An 18,906-nucleotide genomic window follows, 5' to 3' on the forward strand; every position below is an offset into this window, starting at 1 on the left:
TGAAAGTGAAAAGGCTGTCCGTGGTAGCTGTTAAAGGTTTGTGTGTGTGTGTACGCGCATGCACACTTTATGGGTGGCCTCCCTGAGAGAGCCAATGGCTGCGGCGATGTGCCAGGCCAGGTGCCAGGCAGACCTGTTGGAAGCGGGTGAAAGGCGGCACACACTGAGGTGATTATGGGCCGCCATCTGTCAGGCATGAGGAGGAGAGCGGGGGAGAGGAGGGGCAGCCCAGCGTGGCTAATCAGACCTGGCAGCATGATGGATGAGCCGTGGCACATGCCAAAGAGCTGCTGCTACCGCTGCTGGCACACACCATGCAACTTACTCATTCTTTTGTTTTTGCTTTTTTTTAACCCTTCCTCCCCCCGTCGCACTGTTCATTTGTCTCAACCTCTTCCTCCTTCTATTCTTTCGTGCATTTTTGCTATCTTTGCAAACCTTTTCCTCTGCCTGTGTTCCTAGAGTCCTGCTGCGGGTGCGCATGCTGTACTACCTCCGACAGGAAGTCATTGGAGACCAGGCCGAGCGCATCCTGGAGGGAGCAGAATCCAGGTTGGCATTTCTCACTTGCATCATTCATATCTCTGCCTCTCTCATCCTCTCACCTGCGTGTGTGGACACCATAGGCATGCTGCATTATCCGCCATGTTATTCCTTCACCTGTTTATCTAACTCACTCCTGCCACCCCCCTCCTCTCTGTTCTCCCCCCTCCCTCCCTCCCTCCCTCCGGCTCACCCAGATGTGCATGCATGTATAATGTAGATGTGCTCCCCATATTGATGAATCAGAAGGCTTTTACTGGAGTTCTAAACAGACCACACGTGTGTGTGTGTGTGTGTGTGTGTGTGTGTGTGTGTGTGTGTGTGTGTGAAGGCAGTGCAAACGCATACATTCCCAGCCTGTAATGAGATCTTCCGTGTACAGACTCGATGAGCCTCCTGGTGCTAATGACAGCAGTTCCGTCCCAGATGTCTGCTGATAGACATTAGCTCTGCCCCCTAATCTGATCTAGATGAGCGTGTGTGTGTGTAGCCCTGTGGCCATCTGAAGGCCCTCTCAAACGTTTCATCATTATTTCTGTGCCCTCCAGTGAGCTGGACGTTTGGATCCCACAGCCCTTCCACGCTGAAGTCCCCACTGATTGGTGGAACAGTGAGGCAGATAAATCCATCCTTATCGGCGTCTTCAAGCATGGTGAGTCTCTGCCACTCAGTCCCTCCTCCTCCTCACACATTTATGTTCTCCTGCTGTCACAGTTGATGACCGGGATGGCACACGCCGTCTCATATGCTGTGTACAAGTGGGGATACTGATACACACACATTGCTCTAGAATGAAGTGATTGTGTGTAATGGAGTGTTTGCTTGTGTGCATTTATTTATTCCTTATTTTATTTTCATTCAGTCATAATCCAGCAAGATATCTGGTTTCCAGTGTGATAATGAGTTGGAGCCCTTCTCCCACTCTCCCTCATTTGGCTAAAGTGGAATAAAAAGATGGCTTTAGATAGAAGTGTCATGGGTTCTTCTTCCTGTGAGGTGGTGCACAGCATAGTACAAAGCTAGAAAGAAAGAGGTTTGATCAAATGTGTTGAATTCAGAGATGATTAGTGGCCTAGTTGTTTGTCTTTGGACTTATTGGATGCACTTGGTTCTAGAACATTGCTGCCAAGGCTACACAGGTCATGGAGTCTGGGGAAACAAGGCCAGTAGTTGGGCAGGATTCCATGGAAATCTGCAAATCCTTTGTTTAGCAACCATCGTAGTAACTGAGAGTGTGTTCCATCATTTAGTGATTTTGACCTCACTAATTCATTTGTGATTTTTATAAGGAGACCTCTTATACCCCTTTTTCCACAAGTTGGCAAGTCTGAGACATGCTTGGTGACACTAGCACAAGGATTAAGCCCCACAGTATCCTTCTACCCCTGTCTAAAAGCACCAGTCACTCTGAACAGGACTGAGAGCCTGAGCTGATGCTCATCCCACCCCCTTTTCTGCTCATTAATTGCATGGAATTATCAGCATGCTATTCAAGGAGAGATAAGCATACCATGCTAGCCACGGTGTGCTGAACACAGACTAAAGTTATTTAAACAAAAAAGTGTAATTTAAATGACTAACGTTAGCTTGCTATCTAACGCTGAATTATGCCTATCCTGATGGCCTTGTAGTCGAGCTAGGTCTTCAGGCTACCTATGATGAGGATTGCTTAATTAAAATATTGTGGACCTTCGCAAAGGTAACAAAGTTCAAGAATGCTTTCTGTAACTTACTTGCATGATACAAGTCACCATAAAAGATAAAGGACACCATGACATAATACAGGCAATACAAAGTGAAATGAAAATACTGTGATTACATTTGAGTCTATAGCACCCACCCCAAAACCTCTTCAAGCCTGCTCCAATGTCCTATGAGTCACAACTGGTTATTTTAATTGTTTAAAATGGGGGCAAATTCTCTTGACCGAGTAGCTGTTGTATTATTATTATTAGTAGTAGCATATTAGCCACTTCCTAATAAATATGTCTATAATAGAACCCCTTGGCATCTTGGCCAGTGTCAACACTGACTGCCATGAATGTGGCGGGATTGGGGAAGGGGCTGAACTCCATGTGTGGAGGAGATGGCCTGATCTTTGAGTGGTGACTATGGGAGGAAGAGGTGCTGGACTTCACAGGCAAGACTGGTGACCCACAAACCTCCTCATGACTACTGTGGGTTTCAGGGCATGCAAGTAGTTAGGAAGAATGTGTCGTTGCATACATTCTAATTGAAATGTGAAGTTCTGGCAGGGAGTGGAGAAAAGAGCTGTTGAGGAGGGTGGGGGTGGGGCTGTAGAGGTGTTGTCTGATCTCTGGCGCTCAGTGGGTCCAGGGTGGGGTGGGATGTAGAGGTCTGGTCTCATCAGTGGCTCTCCGCTCTCAGTGGGTCCAGGGTGGGGGTGGTCTGTAGAGGTGTTGTCTGATCTCTGGCTCGCAGCTCTCAGTGGGTCCAGGCTGTCACTCAACCTTACCCCCGCCGTGCGAGCGCTGTCCTGATCCACAGGCTCAAATCTCTTCTGCTTGGACAGTTTCAACGGCGTCTCTTGCCCTCTATACCAGTCTTACTGTGAGCCAACCCCCATCCCAGGGTCTCCTTCACAAGCTAATCATTTGAACTGGAATCACATTGAATGTTGATTTGAACTAGGCCTTCTTTTACCTGTCGTAATAACTTTTATCAAACAAATCTTTTCATCTATAACTTGTCTTAACACTGGTGCACAGTGCTTTGAGATTTGTCATTACCTGCGTGTTGTGCCCCTCTCACGCCCGTGGCTGTTTATTGTCTCTGGCAGGCTATGAGAAGTATAACTCCATGCGAGCCGACCCCAGTCTGAGCTTCCTAGAGCATGTTGGCATGCCTGACGCCAAGGCTATTGCAGCGGAGCAGAGGGGAGCGGACATGATGGCAGATGGAGTAGAAGGGTAAGGTTCGCTCACTGGGACAAAGAAAGAGAATGGGATTAAGTGTTCTTTAGTGCGTATGAGTATGTCACTAGATTTTTTTTCTGGTGATTTTTGTGTAACTGACGACCATCAGTGATATTAATGTATGACCGAACAGATAATTTGAATATTCAGTGATATTTCTACAATGCAATATGAAAAGGATAATTACTCACCATTTGCACATTTGTTTTATTGTTTCAATTTAAATCAGAAAGTAAACAGCAATCCAGAATCCTCTACATTGCTAACCTAAATTAGTATAATTTTTTTATCAGTATGGTCATGTTCATATTTGGAAAACAATGTCTAAGCCCACTTTCGTTATGGCCATTGGGGATTATGTGGGAACCTGTCATGGACTTTGATTTTCTCTGTGTTTGTGTTTGTTTCCTTTTATCAGGGAGGATGAAGACCCTGAGTATAAGCCGGTGCGAATGGCATTCAAAGACGAGATGGATGTAAGCTTTTAACACAGTTTTTAACTGACATTTTCAGAATTCCCCTGATTTTTGAAGTTATGTACATTCTGTGATCTTATTCTGTTATCTTATTCTGTGTTTTCAGGATTTTACCAACTCACCTCTTGATGAGAAAGAAGAGGCGATGGATGTTGAAAGCGAAGGTATGAAATGCTATTCTCTACAAAAGTACATGGATTTTATGAAGTTTTTGAATGTCAATGTTGCGTGAAAGAGGACTAATAAAGTAACTACAAAACCAACCACAACCATAAACACCATCAACACCACAACTGCTTTTCTTTAACTCTGTCATACCTAAACATATTCATGCTAATGTAGACCTGGGCTAACTTGTTTGTGTGATTGATAACACATTCATGCTAACTCCCCTTGTGTGTTGGCCATAGTGAAACAGGGTAGAACTGTTAAGATTGTGTCATTGTGTGTTGTCCATAGTGAAAGCAGGGGAGAACTGTAAAGATTGTGTGTTGTCCATAGTGAAAGCAGGGGAGAACTGTAAAGGGGGAAATCTGTACTGGCCCCCTGCCTCAGCTCTGACTGCTCGGCTCCGCCGGATCATCACTGCGTACCAGCGCACACACAAGAGGGAACAGCTCCGGCAAGAGGCCCTCACCAAACCTGACCGCCGCAGACGCCGCTTCCGTGAAGACCTCCTGGCTGTGGCCAGTGAGGGAGGAGCCTATGCAGCTCCAGAGGTGGGCAGCTTTCTGGCAGAAGGTGGCCCGTTCATGACCAAAGGGTCGCCCTTCATCCCAGAGGGGGCGGCCATCACGGGTGACGCTGGAGCTTACTTCAAGGAGAGACGGCAGAGGTAGGCCTTCTTAAGATGTTCTACTGCTCTGCATTGTGTGTTCTTGTCATGTCTGATGTTGGTCATTTGGGTTGCATCTAGCTTTAATCTTTTTTTAATAGAACTCTGGTCTTCAATGAACTAGCAAACAACTTTCCTCATCTAACCCATTTGTCTGCTTCCATTCTGTTTCTTCCCTCTGTTTGCGCTGAAGATGGACTCGTCGTGAGGAGGCTGACTTCTACCGCGTGGTGTCCACGTTTGGTGTAGTCTACGATGTTCCTCAGCAGCGCTTTGACTGGAGTCAGTTCCGCGCCTTCGCCCGCCTTGATAAGAAGACAGATGAGAGTCTGGAAAAATACTACTTCTCCTTTGTGGCCATGTGCAAGCGTGTATGTCGCATGCAGGCCAAAACTGACACAGGTATACACAAACTGTCTAGATGTCTTGCCTCTCAGCTGTAGATGTCTTGAGGTGTCTTGAGTGCTTGACTCCTCGTCTCCTTTTGGCTTTTTCTCTTCCAGACCTAGCCGATCCCACCCTGATCATCGACCCCATCACGGAGGAGCGGGCGTCACGCACACTTTATCGCATTGAGCTGCTGCGCCGCATCCGTGAACAGGTCCTACCTCATCCCCTGCTTGAGGAGAGGCTGCTCCTGTGCCAGCCCAGCTCAGACCTGCCTGCCTGGTGGGAGAAGGGCCACCATGACCTGGACCTGCTGCGTGGAGCTTCAAAGCATGGCGTCAGCCGCACAGACTACCACATTCTCAATGACCCAGAGCTGAGCTTTGTAGAAGCTCACCGACGTTTCTCCCAGGGGAAGGCACCAGGACCCTCTCTCAGTCCACCAAACCAGAACACCCCTTCCAGCCTGCCTAAAGATGAGCAGCTGGAGGCAGCCAAGGACAACGAGCAGGTGGAGGCCCCCATTACAGCCACCAGCAAGACCGAGAAGAGTGATTCTGAGCAAGAAGATGTGAAGGAGGACGAGAAATCAAGTGCAGCCTCACCTAAAGAAGTGGTAAAGGAGGAAAATGAGGAGGAAGAGATAAAAGAGCTGAAGGAAGAGAAAATGGAAGAAATGGCAGTTGAGAAGGCAGAGGAAAAGGCAGAGGAAGATGAGAAGAGTGCTCCTGAGAAGGACGGTGAGGAAGAGAAGCCCCTCACAAAAGAGACTGCAGAAGAAGAGCCTGCCTCTGAAGAGAAGCCAAGCCCAGCGGCACCCTTGACCGAGGGAGAAGTCAAATCTGAGAAGATCTCGGAGGAGGAGGAGGAGGAGGAGGAGGAGGAAGAGGAGAAAATTGATGATGACAAATCAGAGAAATCATCTCAGGCAGAAGGTATGTTAGTGTTTGTGTGTGTGTACATAGAGATAAAATAAACTTTAGGTTTATTTCTAAATAGTTTCTATTATTATTATAATTTATTATTATTATTATTATTATTGGCCTTGTTTTGCCTATCTCTTATTATTAAGTAAATACCTCTGAATCTTTTCACCTGATATTTAAGCAGAACATGAGTTTTGTATTTTTGTATGCCTATTATTGTATTATCTCTGGCATTGTTCACTCCTGTAGTTCTGTGGTCTGAGCCCAATGTTCACTCCTGTAGTTCTGAGGTCTGAGCCCAATGTTCACTCCTGTAGTTCTGAGGTCTAGGCCCAATGTTCACTCCTGTAGTTCTGAGGTCTGGGCCCAATGTTCACTCCTGTAGTTCTGAGGTCTGAGCCCAATGTTCACTCGTGTAGTTCTGAGGTCTGAGCCCAATGTTCACTCCTGTAGTTCTGAGGTCTGGGCCAAATGTTCACTCCTGTTCAGTCCTGTAGTTCTGAGGTCTGGGCCTAAAGTTCACTCCTGTAGTTCTGAGGTCTGAGCCCAATGTTCACTCGTGTAGTTCTGAGGTCTGAGCCCAATGTTCACTCCTGTAGTTCTGAGGTCTGAGCCCAATGTTCACTCCTGTAGTTCTGAGGTCTGGGCCCAATGTTCACTCCTGTTCAGTCCTGTAGTTCTGAGGTCTGGGCCTAAAGTTCACTCCTGTAGTTCTGAGGTCTGAGCCCAATGTTCACTCCTGTAGTTCTGAGGTCTGGGCCCAATGTTCACTCCTGTAGTTCTGAGGTCTGAGCCCAATGTTCACTCCTGTAGTTCTGAGGTCTGGGCCCAATGTTCACTCCTGTTCAGTCCTGTAGTTCTGAGGTCTGGGCCTAAAGTTCACTCCTGTAGTTCTGAGGGCTGAGCCCAATGTTCACTCCTGTAGTTCTGAGGTCTGGGCCCAATGTTCACTCCTGTAGTTCTGAGGTCTGGGCCCAATGTTCACTCCTGTAGTTCTGAGGTCTGAGCCCAATGTTCACTCCTGTAGTTCTGAGGTCTGGGCCCAATGTTCACTCCTGTAGTTCTGAGGTCTGAGCCCAATGTTCACTCGTGTAGTTCTGAGGTCTGAGCCCAATGTTCACTCCTGTAGTTCTGAGGTCTGGGCCCAATGTTCACTCCTGTTCAGTCCTGTAGTTCTGAGGTCTGAGCCCAATGTTCACTCCTGTAGTTCTGAGGTCTGGGCCCAATGTTCACTCCTGTAGTTCTGAGGTCTGGGCCCAATGTTCACTCCTGTTCAGTCCTTTAGTTCTGAGGTCTGGGCCCAATGTTCACTCTTGTAGTTCTGATGTCTGAGTCCAATGTTCACTCCTGTAGTTCTATGGTCTGAGCCCAATGTTCACTCCTGTAGTTCTGTGGTCTGAGCCCAATGTTCACTCCTGTAGTTCTGTGGTCTGGGCCCAATGTTCACTCCTGTAGTTCTGTGGTCTGGGCCCAATGTTCACTCCTGTTCACTCCTGTAGTTCTGTGGTCTGAGCCCAATGTTCACTCCTGTAGTTCTGTGGTCTGGGCCCAATGAGCTGACGAGCATCTCTTACTATTATCACCACAAGTCGCCAGTTTGCATACTAACAAACGTTTCAAAAACAAAATGGACAACTAGGTTACAACAACGAGCAATTTGATGAATTTGAAAACAATTTATTGGATTAGAATTGCCTTTTTAAAGGGGTATTTTGAAACTGTAAATCTGTAAAATTATTGATATTTATTTAGGCAATATTGCCCAGCCTAGGCTTGGACGGTTTTACAGTATACCGAGATATTTCCAATCCAAACACAAATACTCCTCTTCTTATGGAACTGATATGGCCCAACTTGGTCAACAGAAGACTTGGAGGTAGAAAGGCGAGGCTGAAATGTCAAACTAAGCAACATCTCATAGTTGTTGGTCTAAACTTGCGCTTCTTCTTTTCTCTTCCGCTCTCAGCTGGGGTGACCTCTGACAGGAAGAACTTTGATGAGGAGAGCAACGCCTCTCTGAGCACCGCTCGTGATGAGACTAGAGATGACGATGATGTGGAAGGAACACCCGCCCAGATGATCCCTGACCGCCCCCTTGCCTTTGCTTTCTGGCCCAAGGTTAGCCAACAGACTAAGCTATACATACAGTATGTTCAGCAGTCCCCATGAATGTGCAGAAACCTAGAGTCATTCACTTAACCATCTTGTGTGTCCATTTTGGTTTGTGTAGGATCGTGTAATGATCAACCGTATGGACAACATCTGTGAAGCAGTCATAAAAGGCAAATGGCCCTCCAACAGAAGGCAGCTCTTTGATTTCCCCGGCCTGTTGCCTGGTTACGGCTCCGTTGCAACGGACAGTCCTCTACAGAGGAGGAGCCTGGGAGATCTGTCCATGGGTGCTCAGACAAGCTTCAATGGTAGTGATGACCTCACCATGTCCCCAGCGGTTCACAAGGTAAACACTCACACCTCCACTGTCATGGCCTCTTCACATTCATTCTACCGTTTTTTGCTGTAGTATTTGCCTCCCTGCTCTATTCATTGGGTTCTTAATGTGGTTCCCCTCCATGATGAGATGTCTTCCCCCTCTGTGCAGGATGACCTATCAGCCCCGCGGCGTCGCCGTCGGCGCAGGAAGGTGGAGATTGAAGCGGAGCGTGCTGCCAAGCGGCGTAATCTGATGGAGATGGTGGCACAGCTGCGTGAGTCTCATGCCACCGATGACCAGGCTCACGCCATGGACCTGACTAAAGCGCTGCACGGCCTCCCAGCCTCCTCCTCCCCCTCTTCCTCAGCCTTCCCTGCAGGCCTGGCCTCCTCTTCCTCGGCCGCCCTGAAGGCCCAGATGGAGCTGCTGCAGGCGGGCACGCCAGGGCGCCCACGGGCCAACGGGTCACTGCTGGACATAGAACTGCCCACACGCCGCAGACGGGGCCGCAGGAAAAATGTGGAGGGCTTGGAGCTCCTCTTCATGGGGAACAAGAGGGCTGCAGCGAGCACTGTAAGTGGAGCCATGGACACACACCCACCCTTTAGCTCTGACAGACAGCACTGACAGGGCCATGTCTTTTGGTTGACTTGGGGTGGTTTGCGAGAAATTCTGTGATGTTTTGATTGATTTTCATTTGACTTGACATGTTGAGATAAAGTGGGGTTTCACTCTCATTTTAGTTACCTTATCTTGATTTCACAAATGTTTGATATGGTAATTTCTTTCGATACTAGAATGTCATTGAAATTGAAATTGCAATTCTTGTTAATATTCCCAAACAATATGCCTTAAGGCTAATGTCAAATTCAGTTGGTAAATAGTAAAGTGTTCGAAAATAAGACAGAATAAGAGTCAAATGTATTGAGTTGTGTTTTGTTTGGTTTAGAACGCCACGGAGCGGACCAAAGCGCTGGTGGAGGGGGGTGGCCCTCCAGCACGGGGCCACAGGCACCATCAGTCTGCGGGAAACAAGAGCTCTGGCTCCAGGCGGGAGCAGGCAGAGGGTGGCCCCAGCACCAAGGACCTGAGGGAGTGGCTCCGACAGCACCCCACATACACCATGGATATGCCTGGATATGTACCAGTAAGCAGCAGGAACCTCTAGTCAACACACATTACTCTTCCATGTTGATCTTAATCCAAAGGTGTATTCAGACATGCCTTAGCAAATCATGGACAGAGATCCATGTTTAGGTCAGGGTTTTTTGCTAGCCTATTCATTTTCATTGAAGATGGAGCTTTGTTGATATGTGACTTTTCACGTTTAATGTGGTGATCTTGAACTGTGTGTTTCCTGTAGAAGAGCGAGGAGCTGCTTCTGTCGCAGTTTCCAAAACCTAAGCAAAAGAGGCACCGCTGCCGGAACCCCAACAAGATTGACATCAACACACTAACGGGCGAGGAGAGGGTACCAGTCGTCAACAAGCGAAACGGACGGAAGGTATGTACACATGCTGTGTTCCTTTTCCTTTGAATTTGCGTACGTTGTTTGTTTGCGATCCCTGTAGTCAATGTTTGTTTGTTTGTTTGTTTGTTTGTTTGTTTGTTTTAAGATGGGCGGAGCCATGGCTCCCCCTATGAAGGACTTGCCCCGATGGCTCATGGAGAACCCGGAGTTTGCCGTGGCTCCCGACTGGACGGACATCGTCAAGCAGTCTGTAAGTTATTGGAGCTCCAAAAGGGTGGGGTTGCTCTGTATTGAATGCATGGATATATGTATGCCTAACTGCTGATGTGGGGACACAGACATGATCCTTCCGTGACGTTATCATGTATATATCAAGTCTCATCGTCTTACTGCTCTCCCCTTTAGGGCTTCCTTCCTGAGTCCATGTTCGACCGCCTCCTGACTGGTCCGGTGGTTCGAGAAGAGGGCGTTCGCCGCAGAGGCAGACGACCCAAATCGGAGATCGCCAAGGCAACAGCAGCAGCCGCAGCCCAAGCTGCAGCAGTAGCGGCCGCCTCCACTGCCGGTGTCAACCCTCTTCTGATGAACGGCCTGTTCGGGGGGATGGACCTCACCAGCTTACAGGGCCTGCAGAACCTCCAGAACCTTCAGCTGGCCGCCGGCTTGATGGGCTTCCCTCCGGCGCTGACTGGGGCTGGAGATGGGAAGCACTCGGCCTCGGCCATGCTGCCCCTCATGCTGCCTGGTATGGGCGGCCTCCCCAACATGTTCAGCCTGAGCAGTCTGTTTGGAGCGGCCACCGCTGCTGCTGCCGCATCTCCTTCCAATGGAAACGACCCGGGAGACACAGACAAGAGTGATGGGGCCAAGGGAGAGGGGGAAGAGGAGGGTGAAGCTGGGAAGACCAAGGACAAGAGGAGTGCAGCCAGTGAGGGGGAGTCAGCCGAACCTAATGCAGAGGCAGCACTGAATGCAGCTGCTGCAGCTGCTGCAGCCGCGGCCGCCACCGCAGGCATGTCCACCAACCCACTGGCCTTCAACCCCTTCTTGCTGTCCACCATGGCCCCCGGCCTCTTCTACCCCTCCATGTTCCTCCCGCCAGGCCTGGGGGGGCTGGGCCTGCCCGGCTTCAACCCCGCCTCACTGGCCGACCTGCAGAACGCCATGAATGGAGCCCTGGGAGCCCCCAGTGAAAGCAAGGAGGCCACCAAGCGGCCCACGCCAGACCCAGACAAGAGTGCGGCGGCTGCAGGCACCGCAGACACCACCATGGAGAACAGTGACTCAGAGGGGAGTCAGAACAAGACCGCTGAGTCATCAGCGCTGGAGGAGGATGGAGCTGGACCAGTGGAGGAACTGGATTCCCTAGAAGGAGGAGAAGAGGACGATGATGATGACGACGACGATGATGATGATGACGACGGTCTCGATGATGATGATGACGACGATGTTCCTGAAGAAGAGGATAAAAGTGACTAAAAACTGGCCTTCGACTTTTCCCCTTGGCTTGTTGACCATTCAGACGCTAGAGAATTTTGATGAATCGTTAGTCCAGTTGTTTACATGCCAACTCATTATCCAAACAATTATGAAATTTGGACGTTTTTTCCTATTGTTGACTGGCGTGCTGAAATGGAGGGGAGAAGGGCTATAAATGGATAAGCTGTCTCTGTAACCATTAGCATAGCGAGGGAAAAGACACACAAGTAGATCTGTGCGGATGTCAAAAGGGTGACTTGTTTTTGTTTTAGTTTATTTTCGTTTATTTGTTTTTAAGCACTGTGGTGCTTTCTAGATGAGAGAAATTTCCTCTGAAATATTATAGGAAGTAATTTTTCAAATAGTGCTATGCTGCTTTTTTTCTTTTGTTGTTTGTTTTATGTTATTTTTCTCTACTGTTGACATTGTAACAATATGTAGTATCTTGTTAAGATTTGGTGGCATCCAATTAAAAACGGCATTAAACAACTTCTGCTGCTGGAAAAATAACTTTTTTCCGATGTACTGTTGAGTTATGAGGAGCGGGATGTAGTTCTCACGTATCATAGCCTACACTCTGACTGTTCTGAGTCTCTCACACTGACAATCCCAACAGGGGTGAGGAGACACTCAACCTGTGGAGACAGCAATAACGAAGGCAGCTTTTGAATGTTCAATTTTACTCTCAAATCATCGGGAAGTGTGGAGAAATCCAACATTAACTCAAATTTGACTGCAGTCAGATTGTCTCGTTGTGTCCATGTTAATGCACTGGTGTTAAGAAACAGAGATGAAATCAGGTACCTTTATCTATTGAATGGACTTTTGTTACTTTAGCCACAAAGCTGAACAGCATTACCTCAATTCTAACTAGCCTTGAAGTTTACAGACATAAATGTTGTAAATGTAATTTTCCTTTCCTTTTTGTGTTTTTTTTTGTTTCATTTTTGTTTTCAAACCATCATGTATGATGATCTGTAAATGGCTGCCAACTGTAGTAATGATGCTTTTAATAAAAGTGACTCACGATATTCGCCTAGGAAACCAAAAATGAGTGATTTCTGTGGTGTTCCTTATCCAGCTCTGCCAAATTAATGCAATCATCAGTTCACATTGAAGACTGCTGTTCTGCATTTGTGTGGTGAGTGTTTTCAGTAGTTATTGCACATTGGCAAGTGCCCTCTGGAGTTAAGATTGCGATGTCATTCTTGTACAGTAGACAAGATTTGTAATTTGTTGAGCACATATGTTAAGGGGGTTCAGGCCCTGGGCTCTGTAAAGCGCCTTGAGACTATTTTGTTGTTTTATTGCTATATAAATCAAATTGACTTGAATAGTGAGTTTCCTGGACTCCACAGATGGATAGGACACTACTAGACAATGCTGTATAGGCCTAGCTTGCTATCTTCTAGATTGAGTGGTATCTGTATCCAATTAAAGAACTGACACTTGGTATAATGTACATGTTATTAGGCTTATGTTACATATAGGCTATAATCTGTAAAATGGCAATTTACAGTCCAGGAGAATAATGTCGCTAAAAAAAATTACCTAAGAGAGACTAAATGTGTATCTGCTAGGGCATGCCAGACCTTGGCACTGCCCATTTGATGTAGAGAAGTCCCAAACGGTCAACTCGACGTCAGCATTGACCCCAAGTCAGCAACAAAACAGAAGATGGTGTGTTGAGCCATCTTTAAACCAATTTGTATACACATTCAAATGTCAATATTAACACCAGCACTGATGTGTGATTCAATCAGATTTAGTTTACAGCCAGGACACCCATTTGAGGGTGCACGTACACCTAATGTTATTAGCATCCAGTGCCAGCTGGGATCACCAAGTTTAAGAACCGAATCTGCCGCTCAGGATTGTGCTGCCCATCTTCCGTGGTCAACAGGACTTGAACTAGTTGGCTAATGTTAGTAAGCTAGGTAGCTGAATTGCCATAGCAATGACACTTTCTCTTCTCAGCCAGTTATCAGTGAAGGACTATGAAAGCCCACAGGTGCTTTGCCGTCACCACTTCATTTTTGTTGAGTAAATTCACCCTAAAGGTACAAATCCAGACAGTATTTGGCAAATTCAGAAAATTGCTCCTCATGGTCCTCTACCTGTCCCTTCAGTGTTCATGCTGAAAGATTCTGGTGTTGGTACACAGTCCTGGCTCTAGGAATAGGAAACAAACTGGCTTGGCCCGAGCCATAAACACAGTGCTTCAGAAGCATGGGAGAGAGGGGTGTAATTTGATTGACTGATGAGCTCAAAGATTAACAATCTGTGGTGAAACAGAAATCAAAATGGCTGACAATATAACCTGTTTGTTGCATAAGTCATGTCACTGTTATAATGCTGTAAGCTTCTGTATTTCTTAGCTGACGTTGAGAGCTGACATTTGGACCAACATGTTAGCTCTTAAGATTGGTATTCTGTGATTAGTATATCTCCTTCAGCTGTTAGTCACTAAGTAGCATTATGTTACCTGTGTGTCAGTGAATATTTTAAAATGGTATCCAAAGTGCCTGTTGTGGACACTGCTGGCAACAAAGAGCCAAATGTGAGAGGGAGGTGGGGCCCGGCAGACAGGCTTGTTTACTCCAGTCATCATAAACACCATCACTCCCGTGGAGCGGCTGATGTAACACGCTCCGACAGGACAAGAGGACATGGCAGGGGCTGTGTGTGCGCTCCAGTGAGCAGCCATTATGAGTCTAACGCCTGAAACAAGAGGAGGTCCCCACCTCAGCCCACCCCACCCCCTAACAGACATCCTTTCTAATGGCACTTTCTGATGAAGTGGCTTGTGAAATCCATAGGTCTTGTGTGCGCTCGGCATGGATTTGTATTATTTTTGTCCCGTGGATGTGAGCTTTGCCCATAATAAATAAATGGGAAATCAAAGGATACTTCTCATCTTGGGGTCATGTAGTCATTTTCTAAATGATTCGCTTTCTCATAGTCTTCCTGTTAAATTCTTAGTTTTAAAATGAATGTTTATTTTGTCTTGATTGTGTAAGGCTTTGGTTACTGACACTTCACAGGCATGTATGCTGAGTTTGGGACGTGAAGTTTGTCAGGGGAGAAGTGCCAGGCTTGTGGAGAACCACAGAACCCTAACTGTAAACATGGCTCATACTCTGGGTCCTCTGGGAAGATGCCTTTTCTGGAGGCCATTGTGCCACTTGAGTTCTCCACTGTTAAGTGGCTTAAGTAAATATTGCCTTGTTCAAAGGACTACACAACACAGAACGACTTAAACAGGAGTGGCTGAAATGCTTTTTAATTTAAGTCTGGGAATTCTTTGAAGATGTCCGACATTTGGGGACCAAAGAGCGAAGTTGCACTGTCAACCTGAGTGTTTCGTCCTTTTCTTCATACAGTTTTGGTTGACTAAGACACCTATCTACATGGCTGATACGGACCCTTCACTGCATTTAATTTGCTCAGTAAAGGCCCTTGCTTGGTTCTGCGCATGAATTGCTAGGTGCTTACGTGTTGCGTTGGGGGTGTTGCCAAGCAATTCACCGCCAGAACAATAGGCTGGCGTAAAATGGCGCAAGTCTATAAAAAGGGGCCGACGCACGCAAGACGTGAAAAGTCGCGCAAGGGGCTTGCGCGGCCTCTTGTGCTTGCGCTTACGCTTACGCCTCTGAGCATAAACCAAGCTTTAAGGCGGCTGTTTGCTTCAGCGTTGGGGTTAATTGTTGCGCAAAATTTACTCAGTGCAGTTCATGCTCCCAAAGGTTGCGCGTGTTGTCATGAGCCTGCCATTTGCTTGGCAGATAGAAAGCTGTTTCCCTAACAGAAAGTCTGAAGCTTGAAGTTCTTTTCAAACCTTTGCTTGAGTAGCACTGTTAAACTGAGCAGACATGCAGACTACATTTTAGTAATCTCATCACGTAACATTCGTTTTCTAAAAACAATCACATAGTATTGCATGTTTTACTGTGGTAGAAAATATATGGGGAATCCTATAGAGACCGCGCTAGGTATTAGCATCAATTAATTCACGTTAATGTTTTTGTATGAGCCTGACATTTGCTCCGCAGATAGATAACAGGTTCCCTAACAGAAAGTCTGAAGCTTGAAGTTCTTTTCAAACCTTTACTCGGGAAGCACTGTAAAACTGAGTAGACATGCAGAATATTTTAGTAACCTCATCTCGTAACATTCGTTGATAGAATGCAGGCTGCGAGGCTCGCGTAAGACCTTACGTAAAAAATTACGCAAGTCTAGAAAAAGGGGCCGACGCACGCAAGACGTGAAAAGTCGCGCAAGGGGCTAGCGCGGCCTCTTGCACTTGCGCTTACGTCTCTGAGCATAAATCAGCCTTTAGTCTGGCGAACTACGCAATGGCGGTCCACTTCAGTCACGTAATTGGACACTCCTTTAACCAGTCAGACCAACGATACAGGTGACGTACTTTGCAGCTCTTTTTCAATTGAATCATTGAGGGCGTTTAGATGCACACTATAAAAACAGATTATTATCGGGTTTTGTAGTTAGACTATCTGGTTATTCTAGTGCTCATGTAAACGGAAAAAACTGATATTCGTTATAGGTTTTTGAAAAACCCGTTGAACACAACTATTTTGTTACGTAGTCGTGGTTAGTTTAAATCCGCCAATGCGCGCCAGGTAGCCAATAGCCAGTTTGTGATTGGCTCCAAGGATCCTTACAATTCCGCACCAACCTGGCATATACATATACGACTTTGGAGGCAAAATGAAATTGGCCGGAAGAAGAGGGGCGGGACTTCCCGGACAAGGTTATCATGGCATTTACAGAGATGTCTCCAACCATAGCCCTCTGAAAGTGAAAGTAAAGGAAATTGTTAGTTGACTAATTAGTAGCCACTCCCCTGGAAAAAGAACAGAGCTTTTCACTAACTCAAAGTCTAACTTTCAGTTACTTGGGTCTTAAGGTGAACATGTTAAAGCAGCACGACAGATCAATAGCTATTCACTTACGGTATGCTAGCAGCTAAAACTAACGAAATCTCTTGAAAATATATATCAAAATAGGGTTAGATACGCCACTTCAGTAGTCCATTGAGTTAGGTATGTTACTGCAGTAGGCCATTGAACTAGGTCTGTATCTGCAGTAGTCCATTGAGCTAGGTCTGTTACTGCAGTAGTATATTCTATTCTTAGTTGCATTCCAGTCATATCATAGTATGCCAAGTATGCCCCAAGTTGGCCTGTGCCTCTTTAAGGGTGATTTATGCTCAGAGACGTAAGCGCAAGCGCAAGAGGCCGCGCAAGCCCCTTGCGCGACCCTTGCGCGACTTTTCACGTCTTGCGTGCGTCGGCCCTTTTTTCTAGACTTGCGTCATTTTTTACGTAAGGTCTTAAGGCGGCTGCTTGCTACAGCGTTGGGGGTTAACGGTTGCGCAAAATTTACTCGGTGCAGTTCATGCTCCCAAAGGTTGCGCGTGTTGTCATGAGCCTGCCATTTGCCTGGCAGATAGAAAGCTGTTTCCCTAACAGAAAGTCTGAAGCTTGAAGTTCTTTTCAAACCTTTGCTTGGGTAGCACTGTTAAACTGAGCAGACATGCAGACTACATTTGAGTAATCTCATCTCGTAACATTCGTTTTCTAAAAACAATCACATAGTATTGCATGTTTTACTGTGGTAGAAAATACGTTAGCTTAATGCTAACGTATATGGAAAATCCTATAGACACCGCGCTAGGTATTAGCATCAAGTAATTCACGTTAATGTTTTTGTATGAGCCTGACATTTGCTCTGCAGATAGATAACAGGTTCCCTAACAGAAAGTCTGAAGCTTGAAGTTCTTTTCAAACCTTTACTTGGGAAGCACTGTAAAACTGAGTAGACATGCAGAATATTTTAGTAACCTCATCTCGTATCATTCGTTGATAGAATGCAGGCTGCGAGGCTCGCGTAAGGCCTTACGTAAAAAATGACGCAAGTCTAGAAAAAGGGGCCGACGCACGCAAGACGTAAGAAGTCGCGCAAGGGTCGCGCAAGGGGCTTGCGCGGCCTCTTGCGCTTGCGCTTACGCTTACGTAAGGAAGCATGAATCAGCCTTTACGCGAGCCTCGCAGCCTGCATTCTATCAACGAATGTTAGGAGATGAGGTTACTAAAATATTCTGCATGTCTACTCAGTTTTACAGTGCTTCCCAAGTAAAGGTTTGAAAAGAACTTCAAGCTTCAGACTTTCTGTTAGGGAACCTGTTATCTATCTGCAGAGCAAATGTCAGGCTCATACAAAAACATTAACGTGAATGAATTGATGCTAATACCTAGCGCGGTCTCTATAGGATTTCCCATATACGTTAGCATTAAGCTAACGTATTTTCTACCACAGTAAAACATGCAATACTATGTGATTGTTTTTAGAAAACGAATGTTACGTGATGAGATTACTAAAATGTAGTCTGCATGTCTGCTCAGTTTAACAGTGCTACTCAAGCAAAGGTTTGAAAAGAACTTCAAGCTTCAGACTTTCTGTTAGGGAAACAGCTTTCTATCTGCCAAGCAAATGGCAGGCTCATGACAACACGTGCAACCTTTGGGAGCATGAACTGCACTGAGTAAATTTTGCGCAACAATTAACCCCAACGCTGAAGCAAGCAGCCGCCTTTAGTTGTGCCACTATTGAGCTTCTGATTGTGAAGCATATAGTTGTTGGGGGTTGGGCGCACTAGAGAAGTCCTAAATGCAGATGCAGAACTGATCCTGTCATAAATCTTTCTCTCTTTCTGGTCCATCTTAAAGATGCTGTTGAGGGCAGGAGGCAGCACATGAATAAGCACAGGCCATTTCTTTCTGTCGATAGCCACTATGTTCCACTTGAGAGCAGACCAAAGCACACAAGGAGAGGCATGTGTGCAGCTGCTATTCCTTAGGGCACCTTTAGAAACATTTAGCAGGATGGGTGTTTAATCTAATTACTGTGTAGCCTTTTATACAACATGATTGTCGCACAATAATCCTTTTAATAACGAGTGTTTAAGAATTATTAGTTACAGATAAGTATAAACCCCCTGGGAGAACTTAGAAAAAAACTAATTAAGAGCAATCCTAAGGGACACGCCTCATTGAATAATGACTTCATTCTGATTTGGCTTATGTATTCAAACACGCAGTAGGATATGGTACAATACAACATTCAGTAATTATGAAATACTTGTATTTCATTTTTTGTATTTTAGGAAATTAGCCCAGGCAGGCCAGGCTTCCCTTGGGTGGGAGTCATGCTAATATTTCAGTTGTCTTTGATGATCATCCCTTTAGAGATAGACGGACTGGTAGATTCAGCCTTTCTATAGTTTGGGATCATATCTAGCTGAAATACAAATTGGAACCTGAAATTACCCCATTTTGAAAAAAAGAAGTGTGAACTCAACCACAGATTTTGAAATATAATAAACCATAATATAATTTATAT

The 18,906-nt window shown here is 46.2% G+C and overlaps 1 protein-coding gene across 2 annotated transcripts in view; it reads left to right on the forward strand.

Annotated features, from left to right (window-relative positions):
• chd7 (chromodomain helicase DNA binding protein 7) overlaps positions 1-12,446 on the forward strand; it is a 50,746-nt gene extending 38,300 nt beyond the window's left edge. For both annotated transcript variants that reach the window (XM_080837258.1, XM_080837259.1), the window contains exons 24-38: positions 463-552; positions 1,092-1,195; positions 3,344-3,473; positions 3,898-3,955; positions 4,062-4,119; positions 4,457-4,790; positions 4,984-5,192; positions 5,294-6,112; positions 8,070-8,221; positions 8,334-8,561; positions 8,703-9,107; positions 9,484-9,681; positions 9,898-10,038; positions 10,151-10,255; positions 10,411-12,446. In XM_080837258.1, coding sequence (XP_080693384.1) covers positions 463-552; positions 1,092-1,195; positions 3,344-3,473; positions 3,898-3,955; positions 4,062-4,119; positions 4,457-4,790; positions 4,984-5,192; positions 5,294-6,112; positions 8,070-8,221; positions 8,334-8,561; positions 8,703-9,107; positions 9,484-9,681; positions 9,898-10,038; positions 10,151-10,255; positions 10,411-11,484 — 4,105 coding nt within the window. In that variant the 3' untranslated portion in view covers positions 11,485-12,446. The remainder of the gene's footprint in view (positions 1-462; positions 553-1,091; positions 1,196-3,343; positions 3,474-3,897; positions 3,956-4,061; positions 4,120-4,456; positions 4,791-4,983; positions 5,193-5,293; positions 6,113-8,069; positions 8,222-8,333; positions 8,562-8,702; positions 9,108-9,483; positions 9,682-9,897; positions 10,039-10,150; positions 10,256-10,410) is intronic.
• Positions 12,447-18,906: the final 6,460 nt, after the last annotated feature.

Source organism: Sprattus sprattus, assembly GCF_963457725.1.
Source record: "Sprattus sprattus genome assembly, chromosome: 4".
Classification (NCBI taxonomy): domain Eukaryota; kingdom Metazoa; phylum Chordata; class Actinopteri; order Clupeiformes; family Clupeidae; genus Sprattus; species Sprattus sprattus.